The 26,590-nt window shown below is 34.7% G+C and overlaps 1 protein-coding gene and 1 non-coding gene across 2 annotated transcripts; both read left to right on the plus strand.

Annotated features, from left to right (window-relative positions):
* Positions 1–80, plus strand: TRNAL-UAG (transfer RNA leucine (anticodon UAG)). Its single transcript has one exon. It is a non-coding gene; the product is annotated as a tRNA-Leu (tRNA).
* Positions 81–13,403: 13,323 nt separating this feature from the next.
* LOC149011128 (WAT1-related protein At5g64700-like) lies at positions 13,404–26,590 on the plus strand. Its single transcript, XM_089162568.1, has 8 exons — positions 13,404–13,609; positions 13,737–13,799; positions 16,357–16,473; positions 16,619–16,877; positions 21,306–21,464; positions 21,584–21,735; positions 21,836–21,978; positions 26,463–26,590. The coding sequence occupies exons 1-8, from the start codon at positions 13,404–13,406 to the stop codon at positions 26,588–26,590; spliced, it is 1,227 nt and encodes a 408-aa protein (XP_089018694.1).

Consider the following 26,590-nt stretch of genomic DNA (forward strand, 5'->3'; position numbering starts at 1 on the left):
GACAGTTTGGCCGAGTGGTCTAAGGCGCCAGATTTAGGCTCTGGTCCGAAAGGGCGTGGGTTCAAATCCCACAGCTGTCATTTTAGTAAAACATTTTATTTGGGTTAGTCTATTCTCATTTTAGTAAAACATTTTATTGGGGTTAGTCTAAGAAATAGAGGATGTGGATCTTTCCAAAAGCCTGTTTGGTTACATGAATTTAGAGATTTGTCTCTTCAAATCTCTAGATTCACAAATGGGAGATTGATACATGTTTGGTTGTGTGAATCCCTAGATTCATGAAATTTAGGAATTCACATTTTTACATGAATCTGTAGATTTATGGGTATGATGTGAAATTTTACTATAAAAGCGCTAAACATTGAACCATGACTCCATAGATATTTTTTCAAGATGAATTTACAGATTTCATTCCAAAGATTCAGGTTAACAAAACAGTTAATTTTATGAACTATGACTCCATAAATTTGAAATCTCTAGATTTTTGAAATCTCCATACTCAAGTAACCAAACAGGCCCTGAGAAAATGGATTGGATGTGTTATTCTAGTAAAACCACCCTTGTACGTTTTATCCATAGGGTTGTTGTTTTCTTTTTTTTTTTTTTTTTTTTTTGGGGCGGGGTGGGGGTGGGGGGGTTGGGGGCAAGGGATGAGCTACTCTTTTTTTTTTTTTTCAATTCCTCAATTTTTTTCCCCCCCCATCACCCTCTCTTTTTTTTTTTTTTTTTTTTTTTTTTTTTCAATTTTTTTATAAGAAGAAAAACTACATTCATTAAACTTGAAAGGAGTATAGAAATATATCAAAAAAAGAAAGACAAAAATATAGATGAATGAAAACGCAAGGTTCGAACAGAAACATCCAAAACCAATGAGCAGAATTCGACCAAACTGTCATATATGCAATAGATAGGATCTTTCAGGCTAAAGTATGGGTCAATCCCAATAAAACCTTAGAAATAAAGTTGTAAATATAACAACAATCAATCAGCTCAAAAGATGCGAAATACACATCCTCCATAACAAAAGCCCAAAAAGACAAAAATACACCACAAAGGCCGAGACTAACATGCCATATGGGCAAAGAGAAAACATGCCACAAGGGCAGAGAGATAACAAGCCACAAGGGCAAAACAACTATAGCTTGAACAACTACTGGATCTAGTGGGAAGTCAGACGTGCAGGGAAGTTTTGCCACTTGACTTCGTGCTTCAGCAGCGGTGACTTTTCCTTTGCCAAATCTGTGATTAGATGATGTTGCGGAACTAGCTCTTGCTGAGGAAGTTGTGGAGGCTGCAATGTTGGCAAGAAGCAACAGTACAAAGGCTTATAGCATGGGCACGCAACATCAAAACTTTCAGATCCGAGGCAGTTGCTTCCAAACCTGGCATCTACTAGAAATAAGGGAAAAGAAAAGGAAAACAGTGGAGAAATGAGAAAGAAAAGAGAAAAAAATCTAAGAAGTGAAGAGGAGAGGGGGGAAGGGGGGAGGAGGAGGAGGAGAAAAAAAAGGGGAGAGGGGGGGGAGGGGGAGAAGAAGAAGAAGAAGAAAAGGGGGGGGGGGGGCCCATCACCCCACACATTGTTGTTTTTTTTTTTTTTTTATTCCTCAGGAATCTTTGCAATCATTCTTAAACCTTCTCTTGACAATCCGATATGATATATCACCTGCACCTGGTTTCTTGGTGTTCTCCTGTATTAAGTCATTCGTCTTCGAAATAAAACAAAGCTCTTCATCCTATCTAGTTAATCAAAAGATACATGTTTGTGAAATCCTAAATACGCTCATGGATACCAATAAAAATAAAAAAAAAAAAACCCTAAATACACTCATGGAAGATCTTTGGTTATAGTACAAAATTCAGAGACTCAAAAAGAAAACATGAAGAAAGACAATCAAACCTAGGAGATGAATGAGGAAAGAGGTCGCCACTAAAGAGTCAGTTTAATGGTGGTGAGATGAGAGGAAGAGGTTGGTGGGTGGCATGGTTGTATTTGTTGAAATATCAAAAGACTTGGTAGTCGAGGTTCTTAGTTCTTTGGTCATCTGATGTTACCAGTGCGCTTGCAGATAAATTAGCGAAGATGAAGAGATTGCAACATACGTCCCAAAATCTCTATCATGGCTGATGTTTCTGCTTCCCGAATTTTTGAAAGTGTTCAATTAATTTCTGAAATTAATTTCGTCAAGTGTATTTAATTAACTTTTGAAGTTAATTTTTCTTAATTTAAGCATCAGCATTGTTTTACTTTTTCATAAGAAGGGCATGAGTTAGGAGAAGATAGATCTCTCCAAGGACAATGTGGAGGTGAATGAATCTATTTATTGGTGATCTAATATTCCAATGTTGTGACTCTCAAGGATGCCAAGTGTAAGACAAAGGATTTGTTTTCATCTTTCTATATATAATGAAATTAATTAAAGAAATATCAATTAATAAAAATTATTATATTATTATCTTTATGCACATTAAATTACAATTTGAACATAATTAATATACCCATCTAGTGAAAGTTTAAGGTATTTTAGAAGAAAAAAAAATAAAGCCATCTTCCATGGGTTTGTGCATTTATAATAGTAGTATGATATAAGTTTGTCGAAGCCACACATAATAATAATTTTTGACACTCAGTGACATTGCATGACAACTTAGGCAATTTTTCGGATGGTTTTCATTTTTTTTAATTTGTGTTCAAATAATTTTTTTTGGTAGTGTTTGGCACAATTTATACAACCTATTTCTATTTAAAAAAGGTAAAATATATATATACAAAAACCATAAACAGATTTGAGACCTCGTAGTCTAAAAGTTTTGCTTGATTCAAGGTTTCGGGCTTTGATGGGTTCCAAGCCCGTTTTTATCAAAAGTTTTGGGATCTCATAGTTTGTTGCTTGCTCTTTTGTGGCTCAATTTTTTAAAATTTGAGATTCATTCCTTTTGGTGCCAATTGCCAATCACACCTTGATTGCCCTAATTCCCAAATTGCAGTAGGCATCCTCTGTTAATGATTCCAGACCAAGAAGCATATAGTTGGTTCTAAAATTCTCTTGAAAGTTGAAACTATTAGAGAACTGCCTTAAGAACTATATTCCTAGATTCATTTTCCCTCTCCAAGGGGCTTCTGTTTCTAGCTGGTAGATTTATGATGACATTTTTATTGCCCTTTCAATCTTTACTGTAAGCAAGTGGGCAAACAGGGATTTGTGGCAATCTAATTGGACACGTCAAAAACTTATGATAGGACTGAACGGGGCCTATTTTGAATATCTTTAGATTCTCAGGGTTTGGTGATCCTTGGATTTCATTAATTTAGACCCTCTTTGATTCAACTTCATTTCCAGTCAATTTGAATGGTTCCCCTTTTGATTTCTGTAAGCCATCTCATGGTATCTGTTAGGGATGTCCCTTGAGCTTCTACCACTTTCTATGTGTCATGGAGGTCTTTAGCACATCCTAGATGCTTGTAGGGGATTAGGGGGTTTAGAGGAATTAAGGTTTGCTTGTCTGGCTCAGAAATAACCCATTTATATTTTGTTGATGAGGGGTTCCTTTTTTTTCGTCAAGCATCCATGGATGACCTTGGTACCATCGAGGTGGTTTGGATTTGTTTTCTGACTTATTGGTACAAAGCATTAACTTTAACAAGAGTGACCTTCACTTCTCTACTAATCTCTTCAGGATCAAGCCTCTTTTGCCAGAAACAGTCATTCACAAAATGGACCATTCTAGTAAATACTTGGGAACGTATCTCTTCCACACTTGTTCACGGGCCAAGGACTTTTGAGTTCTTGGTAGATAAGGTTGCAGCTAGATTATATATGCACTTGGTAGTCAACTACTATGTCCTTCGCAAGTTGGCAGGTCTTAATAAAATCCGTCTTGGCTTCCATTTCTTCATATCATTTGGGTTGTTTTCTCCTTCCCTAGGGAGTCTATAAGTTTCTGGACTCTATTGGCTATTGCACTACGCAATCAGAATGGTAATGTAGGTAGAGCAACTTATAACTTTTCCCCTATTAAAAAAGTCTTTACTTTTCAAAACTAAGTCAACGGGAGGGCTAGGGTTTCGACTTCCTTGCAAGCATCATAACTAGGCCATGAATCTAAAGCAAGCGTGGAGATTTATATCTGACCTTCTTCTTTATGGTCTAGGGTTTGAAGAAAAATAACTTGCCATCTTCTTCCCCGATGGATCCAAATGTTTGGAAAAAGAGAGGTTCTAGGGTGTGGAATATTTTGTCTTCAATGCTCCCATGCCTCACCTGCTCAATTTGTTTCTGAGATTTTAAATTCTAGGATTACTTCTGAAGCTGACTCTTGGCAATGTACACTTTCACTTGCCGGGAAATCCTCTACTCAAATGGCTATTATCCATTTTTCTTCTGATTCTCTGGTATTGGAATTAAGTATCTTAAATGGTGGCATTTCTCTAAGGGGAAAAAAACCAGTTACATCCCAGCTATAATTTTTTTTCCTGGACGGTTTTATGCAATGGTCTTCTAGTTAAAGCATTAGTAGGTAAGTTGTTGGCTTCAGGTAGTTCTTCTCCGATTTATGGTGCTGAGGTTGAATCTGTGTGACATTTTTTCTTTTCTTTTTCCGTTCGTCCAGTCTCCAAAAAAATTATAGCAGCAGGTCCTTGGGCGTCAACAGGTCCTTGGGCGTCAAGTCTGAATTGGTGTCTCCACAGTCCATTTTAGATCTATCCATTGACTGATGTTTCAAGTTAAAGTGGAATACGGGATACCCAAATGCTGTTATGGGTTTTCTCTACCCTAACTATCTCTTGTTATTATATATGGAAGGCTCAAAATGCCTTCGTCATAAGTGATGTGATCGATTATTTGTCCTATGAAGATTCTCAACACTATCCTTTTCTAGCTTTGGTTGCTTGTAATTCGTCCTCCTGCTAGATCATTGGTTTTTAACATATCATGATCACCATGTATGTAATATTGCTTTACAATCTATCTCTTCTTGTCTATGACAACAGATTCATGCTACTACTCTTACTTGCAGGGGTTCTCTCTCATGCATAGTCTAAATTAGTGGACATGGAGCTATTTTTTGGTCCGCAATGGACATTGTATAGACTGCCAGACTAGTATATCAGTGTTCCAGTTCCAGCTTGAAGTTGTTCTAGATGGACTCCAGCAAGGCTATTTAGGACTACGAAGGAGGGGTTGGCCTTGGAGGGATTTTGCTTCGGTTCAGCGAATTAAATGTGCTGAACCGTTAAGCGATACAACATGGGCCGTAGTTTGAGATCTCGGTCAATATTTATCATTACAAGAGTCCTGTCGACATTAATCATGAACTCTAACTCTAGAGTTCGAATTACTCAAGTTATCTATTTGTGTTTGGTATGAACTATGTTTCTTGTGTGTTTGAGTGCAACTCTGAGTCTAATCCACTTGTGGATCTGTTGGAGTCTCTTGAGTAATTGAGTTTGAGTGGAGTTCTTGAAGCCTTGCAAGCATGGAGTAGTGGTGGCTATGGCAACTCTAGATTTGGCTAGGGTTGCCTGTGATTTTTTGTTTTGCCCTCAGACTGCGAAAAACCGTTATTATCCTTAACAATCAACATTTTGATCCCAACAAAATCTTGACCATTGAAAATCAATTGTTGAGATTTCGTTGGGATCGAAATCTTGACCAAGATCTCGATCTAATGGCTGAAACCGGCACTTAACAATTCAGCGCATTAATGGCTAAGCCAAAGCAAAATCAGTCTTGGAGGAAGTAATTAAGGTCGAATTGCAGAAGCCTGTCTGAGTTGTTGCCGTGTCCTAGGATCAAGCCTTGGCAATTCTACCTACTTCTTCTTTTATTACTAGTTAGTCCAGTAGTTGTCAAATACCCTCCTTCTCTAATATGCTTAGACAATTGGAAGTTCAATGCCTTTTAGGCTCTTTTTGGTATCAATTATCATTATCTAATATGCCTATTTAAAATATATAAGTATAAGAATTCATTATTGGTCAATGATGAATTTTGTCAAAAATACTAGTGAAAGAAAAATAAGTTTGGTATCAAAATAAAAAATTGTTAGAAAATAATAGTGAATAGTGATAAAAGAGGAAAGAGTATGGTTTTTATAAAATAAAAAAATAAAAATAAATAAATGTTTATTGACTATTTTACCCTCACTTACCATAAAATTTTAAGTAAATTTATGCATAAATGAAGAGAATGAAATTCTCACCATAATCTGCAATAGAAAAAAAAATCCATTATGAATTTTGGAAGTTTTTTCTATTATTTTAAATAAAAAATAAAACTGATAATAGATGCCAAACAATTTAAAATAATGAAAAAAACTCATAATTGAAAATGATAATTGATACCAAAAAGAGCCTTAGTCTCTTGTGCAGTATAATGCCCGTCAAAGTTTTAGTCTAATCAGTGATGTACTGTCTCTCTTTCGCCTAGTGCGTTGTACTCTTTTCTTTTGATTATTAAAAAAAAAACTTGGTTGATTCTTAAATTTGGTTACGTAAGTTTTTTCTAATGGCCTCATCTGGTTAGTTTAAAACTAGCGAAGGAAAATTCTAGAATGTTCTCACTTTATAGTAGACAACACACTAGGATGGAAAAGGGCAGCTTGTTTGTTGACATGGGGCCATTTTGTGTTGGAACTGTCTTATGGGTGTTTTCTCTCGAGAGGGTTTGTCACTTCGGTGTTTTCTCTCATTTTTTTTTTTTTTTCAAAACAGCCACTGCCATTTTATTTTACCTACATTTTGGTACTTCTTGCTGAATTATCTGGTGACCTCTGTCACTGATCGTCTTTGCCGATCTCATTCCATTCCCATATTCACCCAGACATCACCTTTCTCTTGTTTTATTTTCATTTTCTTTTATTACTAAAGATACAACACACAAGAGGAGGGCATCATAAGAAACATTATACGCTTGGATTGGTATTATTTTGTACTTCCACTTTGGTCGGATGCCTGTGATTTAACATCAAGGTTTACGATATTTTATTGTTGACAAGTGATGCAGCACAACCTTGGCTTATGCAACCTCACCTGGGTTTCCAGATTGAGGTGAACTGGGTCCAATAAATCTGTCCTTTAATAGGATTTAAAAAAAAAAAAAATTCTAGGTTAATTTATTGAGTTTATCATGTTTTTTTTATTAGGGTTTGCAGTGTTCTTTGGTGCACTTAGAAACCATCCCCATCATAGGAACAGGTATCAACCCAACTGGGAGTCTTCGAGCAGCAATCATCTACAATACAGAAAAGCCCTGGGGATGACATGCATGTGGATCCTCTTGGTGCACTTGGCAACCATCTACAGCTGCTGTTGCTGCTGTTAACCAACAGATCATCATTAGGGCCATGCCATTCAAGTCAAGAGCTTAATTAGAGTCCTGACCATCTTCAAATTTTAGTTATTTCAATCAAGAGAAATGACTCTCATCTCTCTAGCTTCTTCTTTTTTTTTCCTTGGGAAATTTCTTACATGGTGTCTGGGGTTGTAGATTCTCTGTTTTGTGTTTTGTAAATTATTATGTCAATCTATGGAGGGCGTATCTATTGGAAGTGTGGGAATGATTACTGTCTATGCAGTCTTCTTTAGGTTTGATATGAAAAAAAATTCGTTCTTCTTATCTTTTCGATGGGGATTTGTGTTTTGAATATTGAGACCGAAGAAGAAGAATAAGATGATGAAGATGCTTTCAATTAAGTGGATCTATTTTTCATGTTTGTATTTTCTTCTTATTTTCTTACTAAATGAAACTTTGCGTAGGAGAAAAATTGGATTATTTACGTGGATTTATTTGAAACCTAAATAATATTTTTATTTTTTTAGAAAAGAAAACTTTTTGGAACTGTAAGCATTTTCAATTTCGAAATCAAATAGATCTAGCTAGACCCACTTCGTGCAACTAAAACTATGGAAGAGAATGGCCACAGCATTGAGCGCATTATTTGCTATATGGAACTTGAATATCGTAGCATATAGGTGAAGTATTTGCTACCATATATGATTACCATGACTAAAGAATTTACAACCCACAGTTCCTCATTTCAATTACAAAAATTTACGATGGGTCTCCATCCGATGGAAAGCCAACAGATAATTGTTATTTACTACCGTTTAGGGCTTTTGCTATGAAAAATTTTTGTTTCAAAAACCCTTAATTTTTGTAGTGACACTTGATAATTTCCCTGCATCCCTATTGTTGCCATTCCTAAAATCACACCCCCATTTTTAATGATGATCATCACAAGGAAGACTAGGGAAACATCTATACTTAAGAAAAAGTATTTAAGGGTCACACCAAAAGATATGGTTCGTCCATTCCCAACTATACAAGTAAAATTTGTTGAGAGGTAAAATGTATTGTATTTATATGGGATACAAGTAGGTATTTATAGAGTACAATATAAAGATGTATACAAAGATTCTAAACTGACGGTATATCCTTAACACACCCCTGCAAGCGCAATGGGTCAAGGACCATAAGCTTGTCACGTAACCAAAAGAAACGAGGATGAGGCAAACCCTTTGTAAGCAAATCAGCCAACTAATCAACAGAGGAAACATATTGAACCAAAAATTGGCGAGAGGCCACCAAGTCACACACAAAATGAAAATCAATCTCAACATGTTTTGTTCGAACATGAAAAATAGGATTTGCGGTCATATAGGTAGCTCCAAGGTTATCACACCATATAACAGGGACAACAAGACAACAAGAAGATATGAACCAATCTCACCAAGCAAAGATCGCACCCAAATAAGCTCGGTAGCAACACAAGCAATAGCTTGATACTCAGCCTTGGTGGAAGAGCGAGAAAAAGGCGTTGTTTGTGCGAACTCCATGAAATGAGATGATGACCAAGAAATACACAGAAACCAATGACAAAGCAACGATCATCTAGGTTTCTAGCCCAATCAACATCAGAGTAGCCAGTGAGAGACATAGAAGATTTAGCGGAGAAGAATAAACCCAGAGAAAACATTCCGCGAAAATGACGTAAAATTCGTTTTACATCACTCCAATGAACATCCGTATGAACATCCATGGGGGAATGCATAAACTGAGAGACATGATTCACCGCATAAGCAATATTCGGACGTGTATTGGCAAGATATTGGAGGGTGCCAACAACACGACGATACTCAGTACCATTAGACAACAAAGTCCCATCTGTCAAGGATAAAGAAACACCATAAGCAATAGGAGAAGTCACAGGCTTAGCATCAGTCATTCTCGCTTGTGCCAATAAACCTATAATATATTTGTGTTGAGAGAGAAGAAGTCCTTGAGGAGTACGACAAGCTTCAATTCCCAAAAAATAATGAAGATCTCCGAGATCTTTGATAGCAAAAATAGTAGCAAGAGACTTAATCAAAGAAGAGATAGCGTCCAAACTGCAACCAATGACCAAAATATTATCGACAAACAAAAACATAAACGGTCACAGATGCATTTTTGTAGTAGAAAATAGAGGTATATGTTCGAGAGCCTTTAAAACCAATAGAGGTAACAAAAGCGATGAACTTTTTATACCAGGCCCGTGGAGCTTGTTTGAAGCCATACAAAGATTTGCAAAGAAAACGTACATGAGAATGACATGAAGGATCAACAAAACCAACTAGTTGCTCCATAAAAACATGTTCTTCTAAATCACCATGAAGAAAGGCATTGGAAACATCTAATTGTTGTGTTGGCCATTTATTGAAAATAACAATGGATAAAATGAGCCAAATGGTAGTATGCTTGACAACTGGACTATAAGTGTCATCAAAATCAAACCCGGGTCACTGATGAAAACCTTTAGCCACAAGACGGGCTTTGTATCGATCAATAGATCCATCAGATTTGCGTTTAATAGGAAACACCCATTTGCATCCAATTATATTTTGATTTGAATTGAAGGGAAAAAGTTCCCAAGTTCCATTCTATACAAGAGCGTTGAATTCATCTTGCATTGCTTGTCATCAATGTAAACACTTAACAGCTTGGGAATAAGTAGAAGGAACACTAGTAGCCTCTTCACAAGTAGTTAACAAATTTAGAGGAGTCTTAGGACGAAGAGATCCAGTTTTAGAACGAGTAAGCATGGAATGACCATTAGATAAATCCAAGTCAACAGAACCATTGCTTCTAGATTTAGTAGACCCATCAATAGGTAAAGAAGGCTCAACAGCTGAATTAGGCAAGTCAGCGTCATCAAAATCTGAATTTGGAAGAATATTATTTGTTGGGAATCTCTTGCACTAGCAGTAGGAGCCAAGGAAGGCAATGTAGACACATGTAGATGGCTAGAATGAGCTGTCCCAATTAAATCATAGGACTAGGAAGGATTCGTTGGTGCAAGTGGGGGAAGAAATGAGCCATTAGACTCAGCAACACCTATGGGTCCCAATGGCCCATTACTAAAAGGGGTAGGGAGAATTTCATTAATAGATACATTATGTGGTCCCACAAAGAGAGATGGGCCAAAAGAATCAACCTCATTACATTGCAAAACCCCATTGACATTACAACCTGTATACTTATTCTGAGAAGAACAGGGAAATAGAACAGGAAATAACGTTGAAGAGAGCCAATTTTCAACTGGTAAACAAGCAAAGAAGTGTACCATTCCTTCATATGGAAAATGATCTTTGACAAACACAACATGTCTTGATATGTAGAGCTTGCCCTAACACTGGATCAAAACAGTAATATCCTTTGTAAGCTGTTGGATACCCAAGAAAAATATAGACCTTTGATGTAACTTAGTGGGAGCATAAGGCCTTAACCAAGGATAGCACAAACAGCTGAATACTTTTAGAAAATTGTACTCTGGAACAGTCACAAACAATGATTCTAAAGGAGAACAATTACTTAAAACATCAAGAGGCATCCGATTTAAAAGAAACACAACAGTTTGAACAACAGCAATCCAAAAAAATTTGTGGGAGATGAGCTTGAAAAAGAAGAGCTAATGCTGACTCAAGAATGTGTCTGTGCTTTCTCTCGGCAACCCCATTTTGGGATGGTGTGTAGAGACAAGAGATACGATGTGCTATACCAATATCAGCAAGAAACTTATACAATTTAGTATATTCAGACCCCCCCCCCCATCTATTTTTAAAGTAGAAATGCGACTAGAAAAGTTATTCTCCACAAGCTTTTGAAACTTAATAAAGACAACATACAAATTTGATTTTTGTTTCATAGGAAACAACCAAGTATATTTCGTATACTCATAAAAAAAAACAACATAGTAACGAAAGTGATCATAAGAAACAAAAGGAGTTGGCCCCCTACAACTCACTATGCAAGACATCCAATGGTCGTCTACTAACTGAAGAAGACAAAACAAAAGGCAGTCTATGACTTTTTGAACAATGACAGGCATTGCAATTTGTCAAGGACCCAGAGTTACCTACACCAAGTTTTCGTAAAACTTGAATAGTCTTTGCAGAGGCGGGATGCCCAAGTCGCCTATGCCAAACAGAAGCAACAAAAATAGTAGTTGAAGAACTAACAAACTTAGTTGTATGAGAATCAATAGCACTTGAAAAAGGAATAGATTCTGAAGAAACAACAATGGCAACAACACGATTCTTGAGAGCATGCAAAAAGGTAGTAGAACACTGCTTAGGAGAGAATTGAACAGCCTACAATCCATTAAAAATCTGTCTTCGTAACAACACCCTGTGAGTCTAATCCTTAATCACAAAACAATCTGAGTAAAACAAAAAATAAACTCCATTGTCTTTAGAAAATTTAGAGACAAAGAGTAGATTATATCTTATTGTAGGAACACACAAAACCCCAGTTGACCAAAATTCATGACTAGAACACTGAACCATTAATCTTCCAACATGAGAAATATGCACAGGTGTTCCATTACCTACAACAACATGCTAAGAACCAGAATAAGGTTCTTGAATTGCCCAATGTGCTAAATCTGCAATGATATGACAATTAGCTCCAGAATCTAGGATTCAAAAAGAACTATCAAAAGATCTAGAAGAAGAAATCAAGACTGAAGAGCAAACAATATTACCAACAATATTTAACTTTTCCCATGCTTCAAGAGAAGTTTGAGCCGAAACGATGTGAGGAAGTACTCATTCAGACACTGGGGCAACAAGCCAACTGAGGATCAATTGGTCTTGCCGTCAAAAACAGCCGCTAAGGTTTAGAAGCAAGATCAGACGATGAACTCGACACAGGGCGCGAACAAGAATCATCAAGATAGCCAAAGAGATCATATCCACGCAATAACGGGATGAATTGAGCCTTCCACAACAAAGAAATTGGAAGAATTCAACTTAATCGGTAACGCGGCAACAATGTTCACAGAGATTAATGGTGATGACGCCAGAGGAACAAATAAGAAATTGGCGGAAGCCATAACCAGAAACTGTTTTAGGGCAAATGCCCGAAATGACTAACTGATACCATGTTGAGAGGTAAAATGTATTGTATGTAATATGGTATACAAATAGGTATTTATAGAGTACAATATAAAGATGTATACAAAGATTCTAAACTGACGGTGTATCATTAACAAAATTCTGCTTGAGATTCTGAGGGACAACAATAAGAACATTCCAATATTTAATGGTTTTGTTGGACAGGTTTAGACCAGCTTCTTCATTATTATTATTATTTTTCTTCCACACTTGCAATGGTGATGCCGACCTAATAGCTAAGGGAGCATTGTCTCTTAGGGTTTCAAAAACTTTGTGGGGGTTCTTTCCCCTCAATAGGTCTAGACCTATTATTTACTTTTGTTGTTAGTAAAGTCAAAATGGCGAACCTCATTTCTTGCGCGGGAGAAAGAGGAAAAGATAATAAAAAAAATTAAAAAAAATTAAAAAAAAAAAAAGAAGAAGAAAATCTTAACTAACTTGACGAATGGTTTAATTGATCACGTTCCAACTAGGAAAGGAAATATGTATGAGAAAACAAAACAAACTTGGTAACACACAAGACTCTCACACAGAAAACATGTCCTTATCCTAAGGTAAAATGAAAGAGAAATGGAAAAACTAATTTTTAAGAAGCCGTGTTGGATTCGAATGAAATTTATTTTTGGTGCAAATGTTGGATCAGCATGAAATTCATTTTCTGTTAAATTTTTAATTCATTTTTAATGCCATCTATGGAAACCTATGTTGATGATTACGATTTTGACCTTCTTAAACTCCAAACTAATGGAAACCTATGGAAACCTAAGTTGATGATTACGATTTTTAATGCCATCTATGGAAACCTGTGGAAACTATATATCTAAGTTGGTCTCTCTGTGGATTATAAAACTGCATGAGTCCACCTCTCATCTTTCATCCTTGCTCCTTTTCTCCCATTCTTCTTCATACTTACAACTCTTTCTTATTTGTTTTGATTTCCAAGATAGAGATATATCGAGAAGAGATAATGATTTCCAAGGAATGGATTATTGGAAGATCATCAGAAGCTACAGCTATGATAAGCATGATCGCTGTGCAGATGTTGGTGGCAGGAATGCAGTTGTTGTCCAGGGTGATTCTTAACCAGCAGGGAACTTTCATCTTTGCACTCATGACGTATCGTCATCTGGTTGCATTTGTCTTTCTTCTTCCTCTTGCTTTCTTCATGGAGAGGTGAGTCACTCATGGTCTCTCATCTGGTTGCATTTGTCTTTCTTCTTCCTCTTGCTTTCTTCATTGAGAGGGAGTCACTCATGGCCATGGCCTCTCTCTCATGGTAGGTTTTCTTGCTCTTTTGCAGAGACACAATAAAGAAGCTAACTTGGTCAGCTTTGTTTTGGATTTTCACTAATTCCTTAATCGGGTAAGGCTTTATTTGGATCAATCAAATTACGAATTTTCATTGTAATATTTGGGATCAGGCTTCAATGGTGGACTAAAAGCTAACTGGGAAGATAGAAGGCTTACTGAATCAGATACTTTGTTGTCTTATTTTTTTTATTAATTTTGGATCCTCTACTTATATGGAGAGGGAAATTTCCAATTCAAATAGTTTAGATTTAAAAATAAAATCCTTCTTAGAGAGAGAGAGAGGAAGTTTTGTGTTCCTATATTTTCAGATAAATTTCTTTTTAAGAAAATTTTATTGTGAAATTAAACACATTCATAAATATGTTGACTAAATTTTCCTCTCCATGTAGGTAAAGGATCAGGACTCATTTTTTTCGCTTTTTGCACAAGATAAATTTCTATCATTCTTTTTATGCATGCATGAACTCAATCTTATACACATCCTCTACCTGCATAGAGAAGAATTTCCAACTACATAGTTAGATTCTTGACACATGTACAATACCAAAGCAATATCCTATTTTTTCTAGTAAATTAGCTCAAATAAAATTTCAGACCATTAATCACCTTTTTAGCTAATTTACTGAAGAAAAATAAAATCTTGCTTTGAGCTTGGATGCATGTACTCATGAAGTCTAACCATGGGGGTTAAAAGAAATTTCTCTCCAAAAATAGAAGATCTTACTTTGAAATTAGATATACATCGTGAATCCAACCATGCAAGTTGAAAATTTTCTCTCCATATGTATAGAAGATTCGAACTTGAACTAATGCATATGAGAATTAGCTAGCATCAATTTCCAAAAGTAAACACAAACTAGCATGGATTGGTTTCCTAGTTTTATATTTGGTTTTGAAAGAATTTGTGTGTTTAATTGGGCCCTATTTTGGCGTATAGGGGAACATTTTACTTCCTTATGTTAATTTATGGGAACCCCTGTTTGTGGAGAAAACATCCTCAACTGTGCACTGCAGTGCACATATATATCAAATGATTGGCTGAGAAAACAAAGTAAAAACAAGACTATTGAGGATTTTTAAAAAAGCTTTTAATCTCAGCCAATCATTTGGTACAAAAATGCATTGCTATGCATAGCAGAGGAATTTTTTTTTCCCCCTGTTTGTGAAGGTCATAATTTCATAGTTATTTTGTGAACAGAAAAATTAATGGAATAAAATTTATCATATGTGATTTTACATATTAACAAAGAATATGATTTATTTGGTTTGAAAATAGACAATTTGATTAGTCTTGAAGGTTGATAATGAAATTAATACTTGATGCGTCCAAAATCTGCTCAATCTTTAGATCCTTGAGGATGAACCTGCAAAACAATGTTAGGAATGGTCCGACCCCACTGAAGGCTAAGTCAATAGATGAACTGATCACATGACTCTAGCTAGTTGCAGAGTATAAAAATGAACGTAATTGTAAAGGAAACGATTCAGATACCTCATGTGTGAGTGGGCTACTTGTTTATATAGATTTTACCTTTGATTCTCGATCATTAGATGTGTTCGTGATCTTCATTGGTGGCCGTCAAATTGTAGGGTTTTACCCTTAATATTCGGGGTAATGGATAGCTACCCATCTTAGCACGATCTCCACTCCCTCTCGATGGAAGTTGCCTTCCATGGTTTGATTAAGTATCCCGCAATCTTCAAGATAACGTATCTCTTAACCGTCAAACGGTTCTTCCACACACGATCATTTAGACTCAGTCAAGACCGGTCTCGATCGCGGTTCAACCAGGATCCTATACCCGAACCTGGTACAACCTGGTTCGATCTGATTTGTCCCGTATCATTTGCCCCCCAAGCCGAGGGATTCGGGAGGAGTCTTTTGACCGAACGCTTGGTAGAAGTTAAGTTATGTAAGGGTAAGTCAGTTTGAAGCAATCTCAGTTCTTCAGGTGCAAAGCCTTTTCCTTCGATGGCCTGGGAATGCCAAAGGTTGGTAAGCCTTACATAATTTATCGAAGCTTAATTGTTAATGTAACAAAATTTTGCTTGTTTTTGCTCATACATGTTGCAATTGAACGTTTAGACCGCCTTGCTTCTTTCATAGCTTTGGGCTTTTAAGACTATAAATTGTACCATTATCCTTGTTAACCATCTAGTTGTTTCAAATTGCTCCTGAGTCTAGCTATGACAAATATAAGGGTGGGATAGAATGTTAACTCAATGGAAGAAATTAAAGATTACTTCATATTGGAAGAGCACACATGGGAATGAATTGAATTGAAATCATTTTCAAGGGATTTTTTTAACCAACTTTTTCCATCATTGAAAGCACACTAGAGACTTGTACCTCATGAGTTTTGAGGCCGCCATTAGGGACCTGGCCGGCCAGTATCTTCAAATTCTAATAAGCTTGACATCTTGATGCTTTTGTATTATGACTGCAGCATTGTCTAAATTCAACATCGAACAAATTTGAGTTTCTTAGCCGGAATAATTATAGGCAAAGAAATTTAACTTCATGAAGCTAGGTTCTTCACTTTAGGTCTAACCTTGATCTCTAACTTCAACACATATCTTATGTTATTTTATGAATGGGATCTGGCCAGGATAACAATGGCAATGAGCTTATACTACTATGGCTTACGAGATACCTCTGCTACTTACGGGAGCAGCTTTCTTAATCTGATCCCAATTATCACATACTTTTTCTCTACAATAACTGGGTAATTAAGTTGCATAACTCTTTTATTCTTCAATGGTTAATTTGAGCCCTTTGTGGCTTTGTCCTTGTCTAGCTACTACCTTTCTTTCATTTTTGTTTTATTATATTTTATTAATTTATCCTTTTAAAATTAAGAACTTGTGTAGGGTGGAGAAGCTGAGATTACAAAGCAAAGCAGGAAGGATTAAGCTAGCAGGATTAATTGTGTGTGTAAGTGGAGCATTAGTCAATACTGCTGCTAGCCTTTATAAGGGTAAACCTTTCTCCTCCTATTTCAGAAGGCCTTTTCATCAGAATATCAACTACCAAGTCCATACAAAAGGAGAAAGCAATGTTAGTCGAACAAGTGGTATTTTATTTCTTGCGGGCAGTAGTTTATGCTACTCTACTTGGTTTATCCTACAGGTATCTTTTAATTTATCTAAATTAAAATAAAACATTAAAATATTAAATATATTAAATATTTAGAAATAATTACTATGTACTTTGATTTATTATCAATTTATCCTCTGTAGTATTTTTAAAATTATTATTAATCCAACCTTTAACTTTGTCTACAATTACTAATGTCATCTCTTGTCTTATCGTTAAGTTCCATTAGTTTACTGATAATGTGGCATCTATATATTTTTTAAAAATTTTAAAAATAATCTTGTATTTATCTCTTTACTTATTTACCCTTTTTCCAAGTTATAATACTACCTTTAATTAATTACGGAAAAAAATTAACATTTAATCTATTTTCTTCTCTAAAATGAAACCACAGAGTAAAGGAATGATGTGATGTTTCTTCTCTAAAGAGAAATCACCCAATAAAATAAATATGTGATTAAATAAAACTCAAAATAGAAACTAAATATAAGAAAATATTAAATTTAATTCAAAGTTGAAAATTGAAAATCACCTGTGAAAATCACCTAATATATGTTAACCATTGTGCATGTTATCAAATTTTCTATCAATTAACATCTTATATGCTAATTTGTTTGCAAAACTTTCATCATTGTAATTGTGAAAATTTTAAGTGGAGCATAAGTGTTTCAACAACCATAAGTGTGTGGTTCCACCAATCCTCAAATTAAATTCTCAAAAAAAAGATAAAAAAAAATTTAGGACAACACTTTCATTGAATATGAACCTTACTTGAAAATCTATATGATTTATATTTTTTAGTGTAATAGTAAAACCCCTATTGATAATTATCATGCTACAACAGAGATCATTGTTATTTTATTTTATTTTATTTATTTATTTATTTTTAGATAAATTTCAAAAATTACAGCACATACAGAGATTCGTTTTTTTTCTTTCTTTCTCCTCCCAAATCATTGCTTCTACTGTTAGAACTTAATTTATACTGTAAAACAGTTCGTCTTTTTCATGATGCACATTTTAATAGAGTTAGCGACGAAGAAGCAAGATCTCAAAAGGTAATTCATTCACAAACTTTCTAGATATGGGTCTTCATCGCGTTTTAAATGGAGATGACTGGTATTCTTTCAAATCCAACATTGATTCTAAAATATAAGATTTTAATGATATAATTGACATTCAATATAGTTTCCATAAATGAGGGTTATGTCATCTTTTTTACTTTTCTAATTTTAATGAAAGACAAAATAAACTTATATATTTGATGTTAATACTTATTACTTAACAGCTACTTAACACCATTAGAAGTGAGGGGGCAATAGTAATTTCATAAAGAATGAGGTTTGATTAGTAATAAAATCAAAAAATATAAGGGGGCAATAGTAATTGTCCCTAATGTTTAATTAACAACTTTTACTAAGGAAGTATTGTATAATAACATTAACTTTGTAGGTCAAGAATAATTTGTATGATTTTTTGTGGAGAAGGTATTTGGTCATCATTTCAAAGTCTATCACTTAATATGTTGATAAAGGTTTAAATTTTATAGATAACTAAACCTTTTGTAGATTTGTTTACAAGTAATTGAATAGATTTTTGAGAATGCAAGACTATAGAAGGATATATGAAATATAGTCAAAGTTTTACATCTGTGGATGAATGTGATAAGTAGTCTACATTGAACATTCACTTTTTACCTAATCCTAATCCAAATTGAAACAACATTTTGTTGAATGACTAAATTTGGAACCATCATTCATCCTATGAAAGTAGTGGTAAGGCTAGAAAAATTAGAACCCTTCTTAAATTTCCATAGTGACAAGAACTTCATGAATGTGCATGTCTTTTAATAGATTTTAAATTATGGATGCTAGACTATTAACTCGCATGGGTAAGGTATATATTGTGATCTTTCTCTTTAACCTACCAATGCTCAGATCTTCATCCACTATGTTCTCTTTTAATAAGATAAACTGGAAAATGAAGTGCAAGAGTAATAAACTAATAATATTGAAATTATGGACATTACACCATAAATGACAATTTTTTCCTTTTAGTTATTGTTAATTTATTTATTTATTTATTATTATTATTATTATTATTATTTTGTGGATCTAAGGCTCATCCAAGTAGCTTATGCGCACTGTCTTCGCCTCTAACCCCAAGGAGACTCAAAATTTGATATCTTACCGTGGAAGTGTTGGTCTTTTACCAATTGAGCTATCCCTCGGAATTAGTTATTGATAATGTTATTATTATGCCAAGATATTATTGTGTAGGAAGCAATGACTTGTAGAAAGAGAAGTAACAATTTGAAAGATAATAACCAATAAATGCTAGGATGAAAACATGTATTGCCAATAAATGGGGGTATTTGATTTACCCCACTTGGCCCTCATTAAAATTAATAAGTTATGACATTACCATTTTTAGAAACTATATCTGAATGTCCAATGTATGGTAGAAAGAATCTATATTTTACAGTATTCTATTTGGTGGGAACACAAAATTGCAAGGAGATTAGGACCGATTACATTTGATATTTCTTAATATTTTAGTATTTTAAGTTTTAAAATCACATATTTCCTTATTAATTTTTTTAAAGAAGATCAGCGGGTTCTTTTAGAAAGAAAATTAATTTAGTTAATTTTCCCAAGTGGGCTGGTTATGGCTAGGTAACTAAACGTAGGGTACTTTTGGGTTTTGGAAAAATAATAGGCCACATCTGAAAAACAAGCTAACGGAAGGGCTAAGACAAGTTAAAGGTTGGATTGAATTTTAAAAGTAGAGGGGATAAAGTAGTAAACAAGGCCCATTAAGAAAATAGCACAATTGGTAGGGCGAAATTATATTCGGGTATAAAACCAAGATGATTGTCGGTTCGGGTTGGGCTGGTTTTGAACTAACGGTTTAGAATTGTGTTTACAATTAACGGTTTAGAATTATGTTTACTAACGGTTTGAGTTAGGGTTTACTAGCAATATGTTTTGAGTACCTTGTTGATGTGTGAAATTTATCAAGAACATGTGAACACATATAAGCATTAAATTCTCTCCAAATCTCGTGTTGGGTGTTCAAAACCAAAAATTTTTTTTCTACAAAGAAGTAAAAATTATAGAACTAATATACAAAAAGAAAGCTAGCATCTTGAAGAATTTTAATGGGTTGTCTCTACTTATTCTCCTCCCCTTCCTGGCATTTGTAAAAATGGATCAAAATAAAACATTAAAAGATTTTCAAATGATAATACACTTGCTAAATATTTACTAAGTCCATCTTCTAAATGGCAAAGGGTTTGACAGGCTTGTTGTTTGCATATTCCAAAGTAAAACAATTAAGGAAAATAAATGGATACTTGGGGGTTTTCCTATCTTTTTACATTTAAATTTTTTTATTTTATTTATAATGGGTTTAACAGGCTAGTTCGGGTTCGAAGCTGGTTTCAGGCCAAACAGTTCGGGCTAGTGGGCCACACACTGGCTGGCCCGGACCAGCCAGAACAAATTGTTGGTTGAGGTTTTTCAGCCAAAACACAGTCCATTAAGCTTCGGTTCCAATCGGTTCAATCCGGTTTTAACGGTTAGGTTTTGACACCCTTACAGGATGATAGGGGTGTCAACAGTGTTGTTTGGGGAGGTTTCGGGCTGAAAAACACCTAGCCCAAACACGGCCCATTAGCAAAATAACAGTTTCGGGCTGGTTTTGGTTTGGTGCGATTTGGGTTCAGAGCTATTTAACGGTTTGGGCTAACGGCTTAGATTTGGGTTGACTAGGGGTTTATGGTGTGCAAGAAAAAGAACAAGAAAAAATAATTAAGCATCCTACAACAAAAGCCAAAATTATATGGAAAGCAAAATTGCTATTGGTCAATTTCCATTTAAAAAATTCACCAATCCTATAGAAATCAAGAACTTAGACATTAAGTAGTAGAACACTATTTGATCTTTGAATTCATGCTTAATTTTTTTAGTTGTCTATACCAACAACCTAGTGGTAATATAATGATTCAAATACTATTTAATGTAAAATTACAAAACAAGTTGTAAAACGGGCTATAACAGATTGTGGTTCGGTTTCGGGTTGGTGCAAGCTCCGCCACCCTCAACCCAACACAGCCCATTAAGGTTTGGTTGCGGTCCTCTTTTTAGAATCGTTTGGCTGATCCAGGAGATTTCATCTGCGGATCTTGGTTTTACACGTTTGGTTCTAAATCGCTGATTCAGAATCGATCACCCCTACAAGATGATGTGCACCAAAATCAATAAAATATTTAGAATAAGTCTGCAAGAAATTTCAAGATACGTTTTCCACATAAAGTGGGTAAGGTCACATACATTTGACCATTCATAGATCCCATGGTAGGGAAGTCTATTGTATTGGAAATGTCTACCACTTCTTACCAAATGAGAAAAGAGAGAAGCTTATCATTATAACATGTTTGAATTTATATATTTGTAACAGGTCAAATTGTTAGCAATTTATCCCTTCAAGTATTTTACAACATTGATAATGTGCTTCATGGCATCATTACAATCAATGGCGATTGGTCTATTGATGGATCCAAGAAAGATTACCTGGAGTTTACAATGGGATTTGCAACTGGTAACCATTATTTATTCGGTAAGTTAGCAGTCAATGCAACTGATAACTATTTAACTTATAGCTTTAGTTCCCTTAAGGACTTAAAAAGAAATTAAATCTAACACTTAAGACATGCAACAAATAATTCTTGGATGCAGGGAGTATTGGCTACGGCAACAACATTTTGGTTAATTTCATGGGTTATGGTAAAAAGAGGCCCAACATATCCCTCAATGTTCAATCCATTATCATTGATTTTTGTAGCAATTGCAGAAGCTCTTATATTGGGAGAAGAAATCAGTCTTGGAAGGTATAAATATTATTTCTTAGTTCTTGATCATGATCAAAAAATGAAATTTAATTGCTATAAGTAACAGATCCATTTTCATGTTGACGTGCTCGGGCTATAGCATTTTAGGAATATTGATGATAATATTAGGGATGTATGCATTTCTATGGGGAAGTAAGAGCAATGAGTCACCCCCAAGCTTACAAACAACTGGTACGACAAGTCTTGCAGACATGAAAGCAAATCCTGAAGTTAATCAGCAAAGTTCTTCGCCTCGTCATAGGAATACAATTAGTGTTGAAGAAATTCAACACAAAGAACAACAAAAGTTCGGTGGTAGATCTCATACCTCAACCTTTTGTTTGTAGTTGATCCATACCATGCTCTTGTCTTCACGGTAGTTTTAGTCTTTTGAATCTTCCATAGCCTTTTACTTCCTTGAAATTCTTCATTTTATTTTGTGTGGAAAGAAATCAAACCCAAGTGTTGTGTGTAATGACTACAAGGACTCAAGGTGTTATTTATATTATAAAATCCTAACTCTAACCACTTTCACAATGGTAAGGTCAATAATACCTTTGGCTAAATACCATGAATGAATATGGGCCCAAATAATGGACCGGTGTTAATTATTTCTATAACCCAACAATCTCCCACTTTGGCTGCACTAACACGTGTACCTTTACTTAGTTACTTAGCCATAACTCCCATAATCTGTCATCATTTAGAAATGTTGATTCAACTAATAAACAATTAATGTAAACGATAGCAAGAAATGCTCATCATTATATGGAACACAACTATCTGTCATTACAAACATTAACAAATTGTTGGTATGAATCTTTAGGATACATATAAGAGGTAAAGAATGCAAAACCTTATATGATCACAAAAGCATTCCCTCTTGTAGATCTTTTTCTAATCAATGACCAGCCAACCTTGAGTTACCTCATAGGTAGAATACTCTGATGTTAACTATATTCGGCAAACCATCATGATCGATCTAATGTTAATATCTAACTTTGGCAATACCGCCCATGGCAAAACCATTGTTGGCAAAACCGCCCATGACAAACACAACCTATGATTTAGGCTAAATACCACCATAAATCAACATTTAGGCAAAAAGCCATCATAAATCAAATCTTTGGCTAAATAATGCTTATAGCTAACCGCCATACTGTAAACTTTGACTTTACACTGTCATTCTTCATCTAGTTGTCAATTCACTGTGACCAAGAAATACTTTGACGTGGTGTACCCACATTAAAATTAGAACTATGAGATCACATTAACCTTCGCAATCTCTCCACCTTTAGGTGATAATAAACCCCTAAGTCATGCCTCTCAAGTCTATATGCATAAATCCTAAAACTTTGACACTATCGACTTTTGCTGCTAAATATTTTAAAAATAAATCTTTGAATTACAAGATCATCATAATGAAAAATTAAGTATGTCACTTTGGTGTCATGCATAATTTCATCATAATATTCTATAATCTTAATTCACAGTTAACAAGGATTTATGATTTTATGTACAAATTATGTGAAACAAATAATTTTGTCTCAAAACCACTTTAACAAAACATGAAGATGATTAGAAAACTAAAATTGTATTTCCAAGAATGAATAAAATATTCAAAATAAATCACTCGAGACCATATATCAATAAATCAGCTAAGATATAAAAACCAATTGAACTATCATGATTAAAACCAACTGAACTATTAGGATTAGTAATTGCTCACAAGATTTCTGTTTCCAATTTTGCTATACAGTTAAAACTAGACATTTTATTATAAGATTTAATTTTATTATATTGACAATAAAACAGACAAAACCATTAAAGACTTTGGTTGCTATCTTTTCCCTTTCATGGTTTTCCATAAATAGACAATTCACTTAGATATCATTTCTACAATCCAATGTCTCCACACACAAAATTAAACCCCAAACATAATTAAAACATCACTATAAAGGGTGTAAGATAATCAACATGAAAAATACAAGCATACTATATCTTTATCCTCTAGGGCATAAGGTACACTCGTCTTTTGTCATTTAACGCTTACAGTAAAATAGTGATGATCTAGAAAATTCCATCGTCTTTTGTCATAATCTTTTGGAGGAGAAGTGAAGAGGGCAAAATTCAGCTTCCCACATTCTTCCAAGTCCCATCCATATTAAAAGATAATCGCTCATTTGGAAGCTAAAAGTGGAAGGGAAATTCACGTTGAGATTTGCCTATGAGTGGTTGGTGAAGGCTTTGAATCATGGTTTATTTGCATGTTATGATGAGCTAAGTTTGGCAACACGTTTGGGCGCTCCAAGACACAAGCAAGCATTGGGCGTTTCCTTTGGTTGGTTTTACAAAATGAAGCTTCTCACCAAAACATTCACGTTGACACATTTAGGGTCATTGGCATTCGACATGATCACATGAGTTTTGGCATGTCGCGAAGGAGAGGGTTGTCTACATGTGCTTGAGATTGGCGTGGATTCACCAAGGGGGTTTGGTGGAGATTGGTTGATGTCTCGCTAAGGGGAGACCATTTATCAATTCAAATCAGGGAACTGGATGAGGTTTAACCATTTGGTGGGATCATGATTAAAAGCAAGCTGAACTATTAGGATTAGTAATTGCTCACAAGATTTCTATCTTCTATGGTTTTGCGAGGAATAAAACTAGACATTGTAGTATAAGATTTGATTTTATGCTACCTATTGACAATGGAAAACAGACAAGCTTTAGAGACTTTGGTTGCAATCGGTGGTTCCGATTCATGGTTTTCCATAAATAGACAATTCACTTAGATATCAGTTTCTTTGAGGCGGAAGGTCTCCTCACCGGAGGTTGGACCTTAAAGGTAATGTGGAAAACATCACTATAAAGGGTGTCGGATCAATCAGCATTGGTGGAATATTTCAAGCGTACGGGTATATCTTTATCCTCTGGTGGCTTTGTTAGAAGGGTTCGGTCAAGTTGTGTCATTTAACGCAGAACTTGAAGCAATTTGAAGTGTTTGATCTGGCAATGAGTAGTCATCTTTGGACATATAGGGTCCTGGAGTCGGTTCCTTGAAAGCAATAGAGCTTTTGGATCCATGTTGTGTGGATCGTGGGAGGTTTGATCCCGTTTAGTTGTAGAGAATCTGGTGTTTTGCTGCATGAGATGGTGACCTTGTACGCTAAAAAGGTGAATCTATGGACGTGTTGCTAATAAGGCTGAAACCTGATTGGATGTCAAAAGTTTCCACCGATTTGGAGTGCATTTGGAAGTTCTTTTAGGATGTTCAAATAGTTTTGGAGGATGAATCCTTCAGGCAGATTGTCATTCCACAACCAAACATTGTAATTTTATGAGTCCTATGACTCCGTTGTTTTATTATCGAAAAAAAAAAAAGAAAATTCCATCGCCTTTGGACATATAGGGTCCTTATACCACCATTATTTTCTAAGATCATTTAAAATGGGAATCCATATGTTTTTTTACCTTTTGCATCTTAAGTAACATTACCTTTGTGGTATGTGTTACAAATTTTCTGCCTATAATGAATATTGGTAAAAGATTTAGAAAACTATGTCCTTCTTGTGCTGCCTTAAGAATAACAACCTCAATGAACTTATAATCTCAATTCCTCAAAGACAAATTCACATCAAATTCTTTCTCCTACTTTTGAAGTTATCTCAAGTTTTAATATTTAGGATGATAGAAAAATAAGGTATCCAAGACATTTAGTTTGATGACATTGAAATTACACATATAGATTATGAAGAGAAAAAAAATAGCTTGCATTTAAAATAATAATAATAATAATAACAAATGCATGAATTGCCAAGGAAAAATAACTGCCATCAAACTACTAAGAGTTGCCGACTATTATTGCATCCAAACCTTTCAATTAAAAATACATTGGTCCTCTAAGTTTACGATTACTTCAGGATACTTGACTTCAAAGATGCCACTACCCTTGGGTTAATGATACTCCAAGATCAACATAATCTTATAAACTATGTACATTATTTGATCTTGATAGTGATACATTTGAATGAACATCACCTCTTTGCTGCTTTTGTTATAAATATTATAATAAAATTAGATTTGACCACTTTGGTGGGTTTAAAATAATTCTATCATAATATTATATAACCTTATTTACAGTTATATATATAATGAAATTCTTCATTCAATATAAATGAACAAACATGCACACATACATTTTGCTAGAATGTTTAAAATTACAAATATTTAATACAACAGAATTACTATCCAAATAATCAAGAACATCACTTGAATAGATGAGGAAATCCCAAAGAAAATGATTCAATTCCCAACTATATGGCGTGTATCACTTTCTTAACGCTAATGAACAATTACCAGCTTTGGGTATAAAATAGTTCATTAACACTAACAAGCATCATATTATCATATTTGATTGATATTCCACAAACCTAACCATAAGTGTCGCTTTGACAGTCACTCACAACAAGTTTGTGAAAAAAGATTAATATAGAAAAATATTTTTTGTTATCCATACAACAACATTTGTTTTAATTTGAATTGAATGTTAAGGGGTGCCTAGCACAAGCTAGTATATCATACTACTATTATAAAAGCAAGAACTCAAATGAAGATGGCTACATTTAGTTTTCCACTAATATCCCTCTGAACTCAGATAATTAAACTTTTGCATTTCTCTGCATTAATTGTAAATTATGTCTATAATGGATGGATTCCTAATGCAGGTGTGCGAATGCAGTCTCCTAGTTCACTTCAACAACCCATCCGTGTGGCTTTAGAGGAAGCAAGTTTGGAGGATTCAGCAAATTCATCCAATGAAGATTTGGTTGATTCAATTTCTAATTTGAATTAA

This window comes from Hakea prostrata, chromosome 7, assembly GCF_041222555.1.
Source record: "Hakea prostrata isolate BN-2017 chromosome 7, UWA_Hpros_2, whole genome shotgun sequence".
NCBI lineage: Eukaryota > Viridiplantae > Streptophyta > Magnoliopsida > Proteales > Proteaceae > Hakea > Hakea prostrata.

Bases quoted from the DNA above. Each gene is read 5' to 3' on its own strand.
- LOC149011128 (XM_089162568.1), top strand. From the start codon at position 13,404: ATGATTTCCAAGGAATGGATTATTGGAAGATCATCAGAAGCTACAGCT. The intron at 13,610-13,736 runs GTGAGTCACTCA...GCTCTTTTGCAG, and splicing joins CTTGCTTTCTTCATGGAGAG to AGACACAATAAAGAAGCTAA. The intron at 21,465-21,583 runs GTAAGTTAGCAG...TCTTGGATGCAG, and splicing joins TGGTAACCATTATTTATTCG to GGAGTATTGGCTACGGCAAC.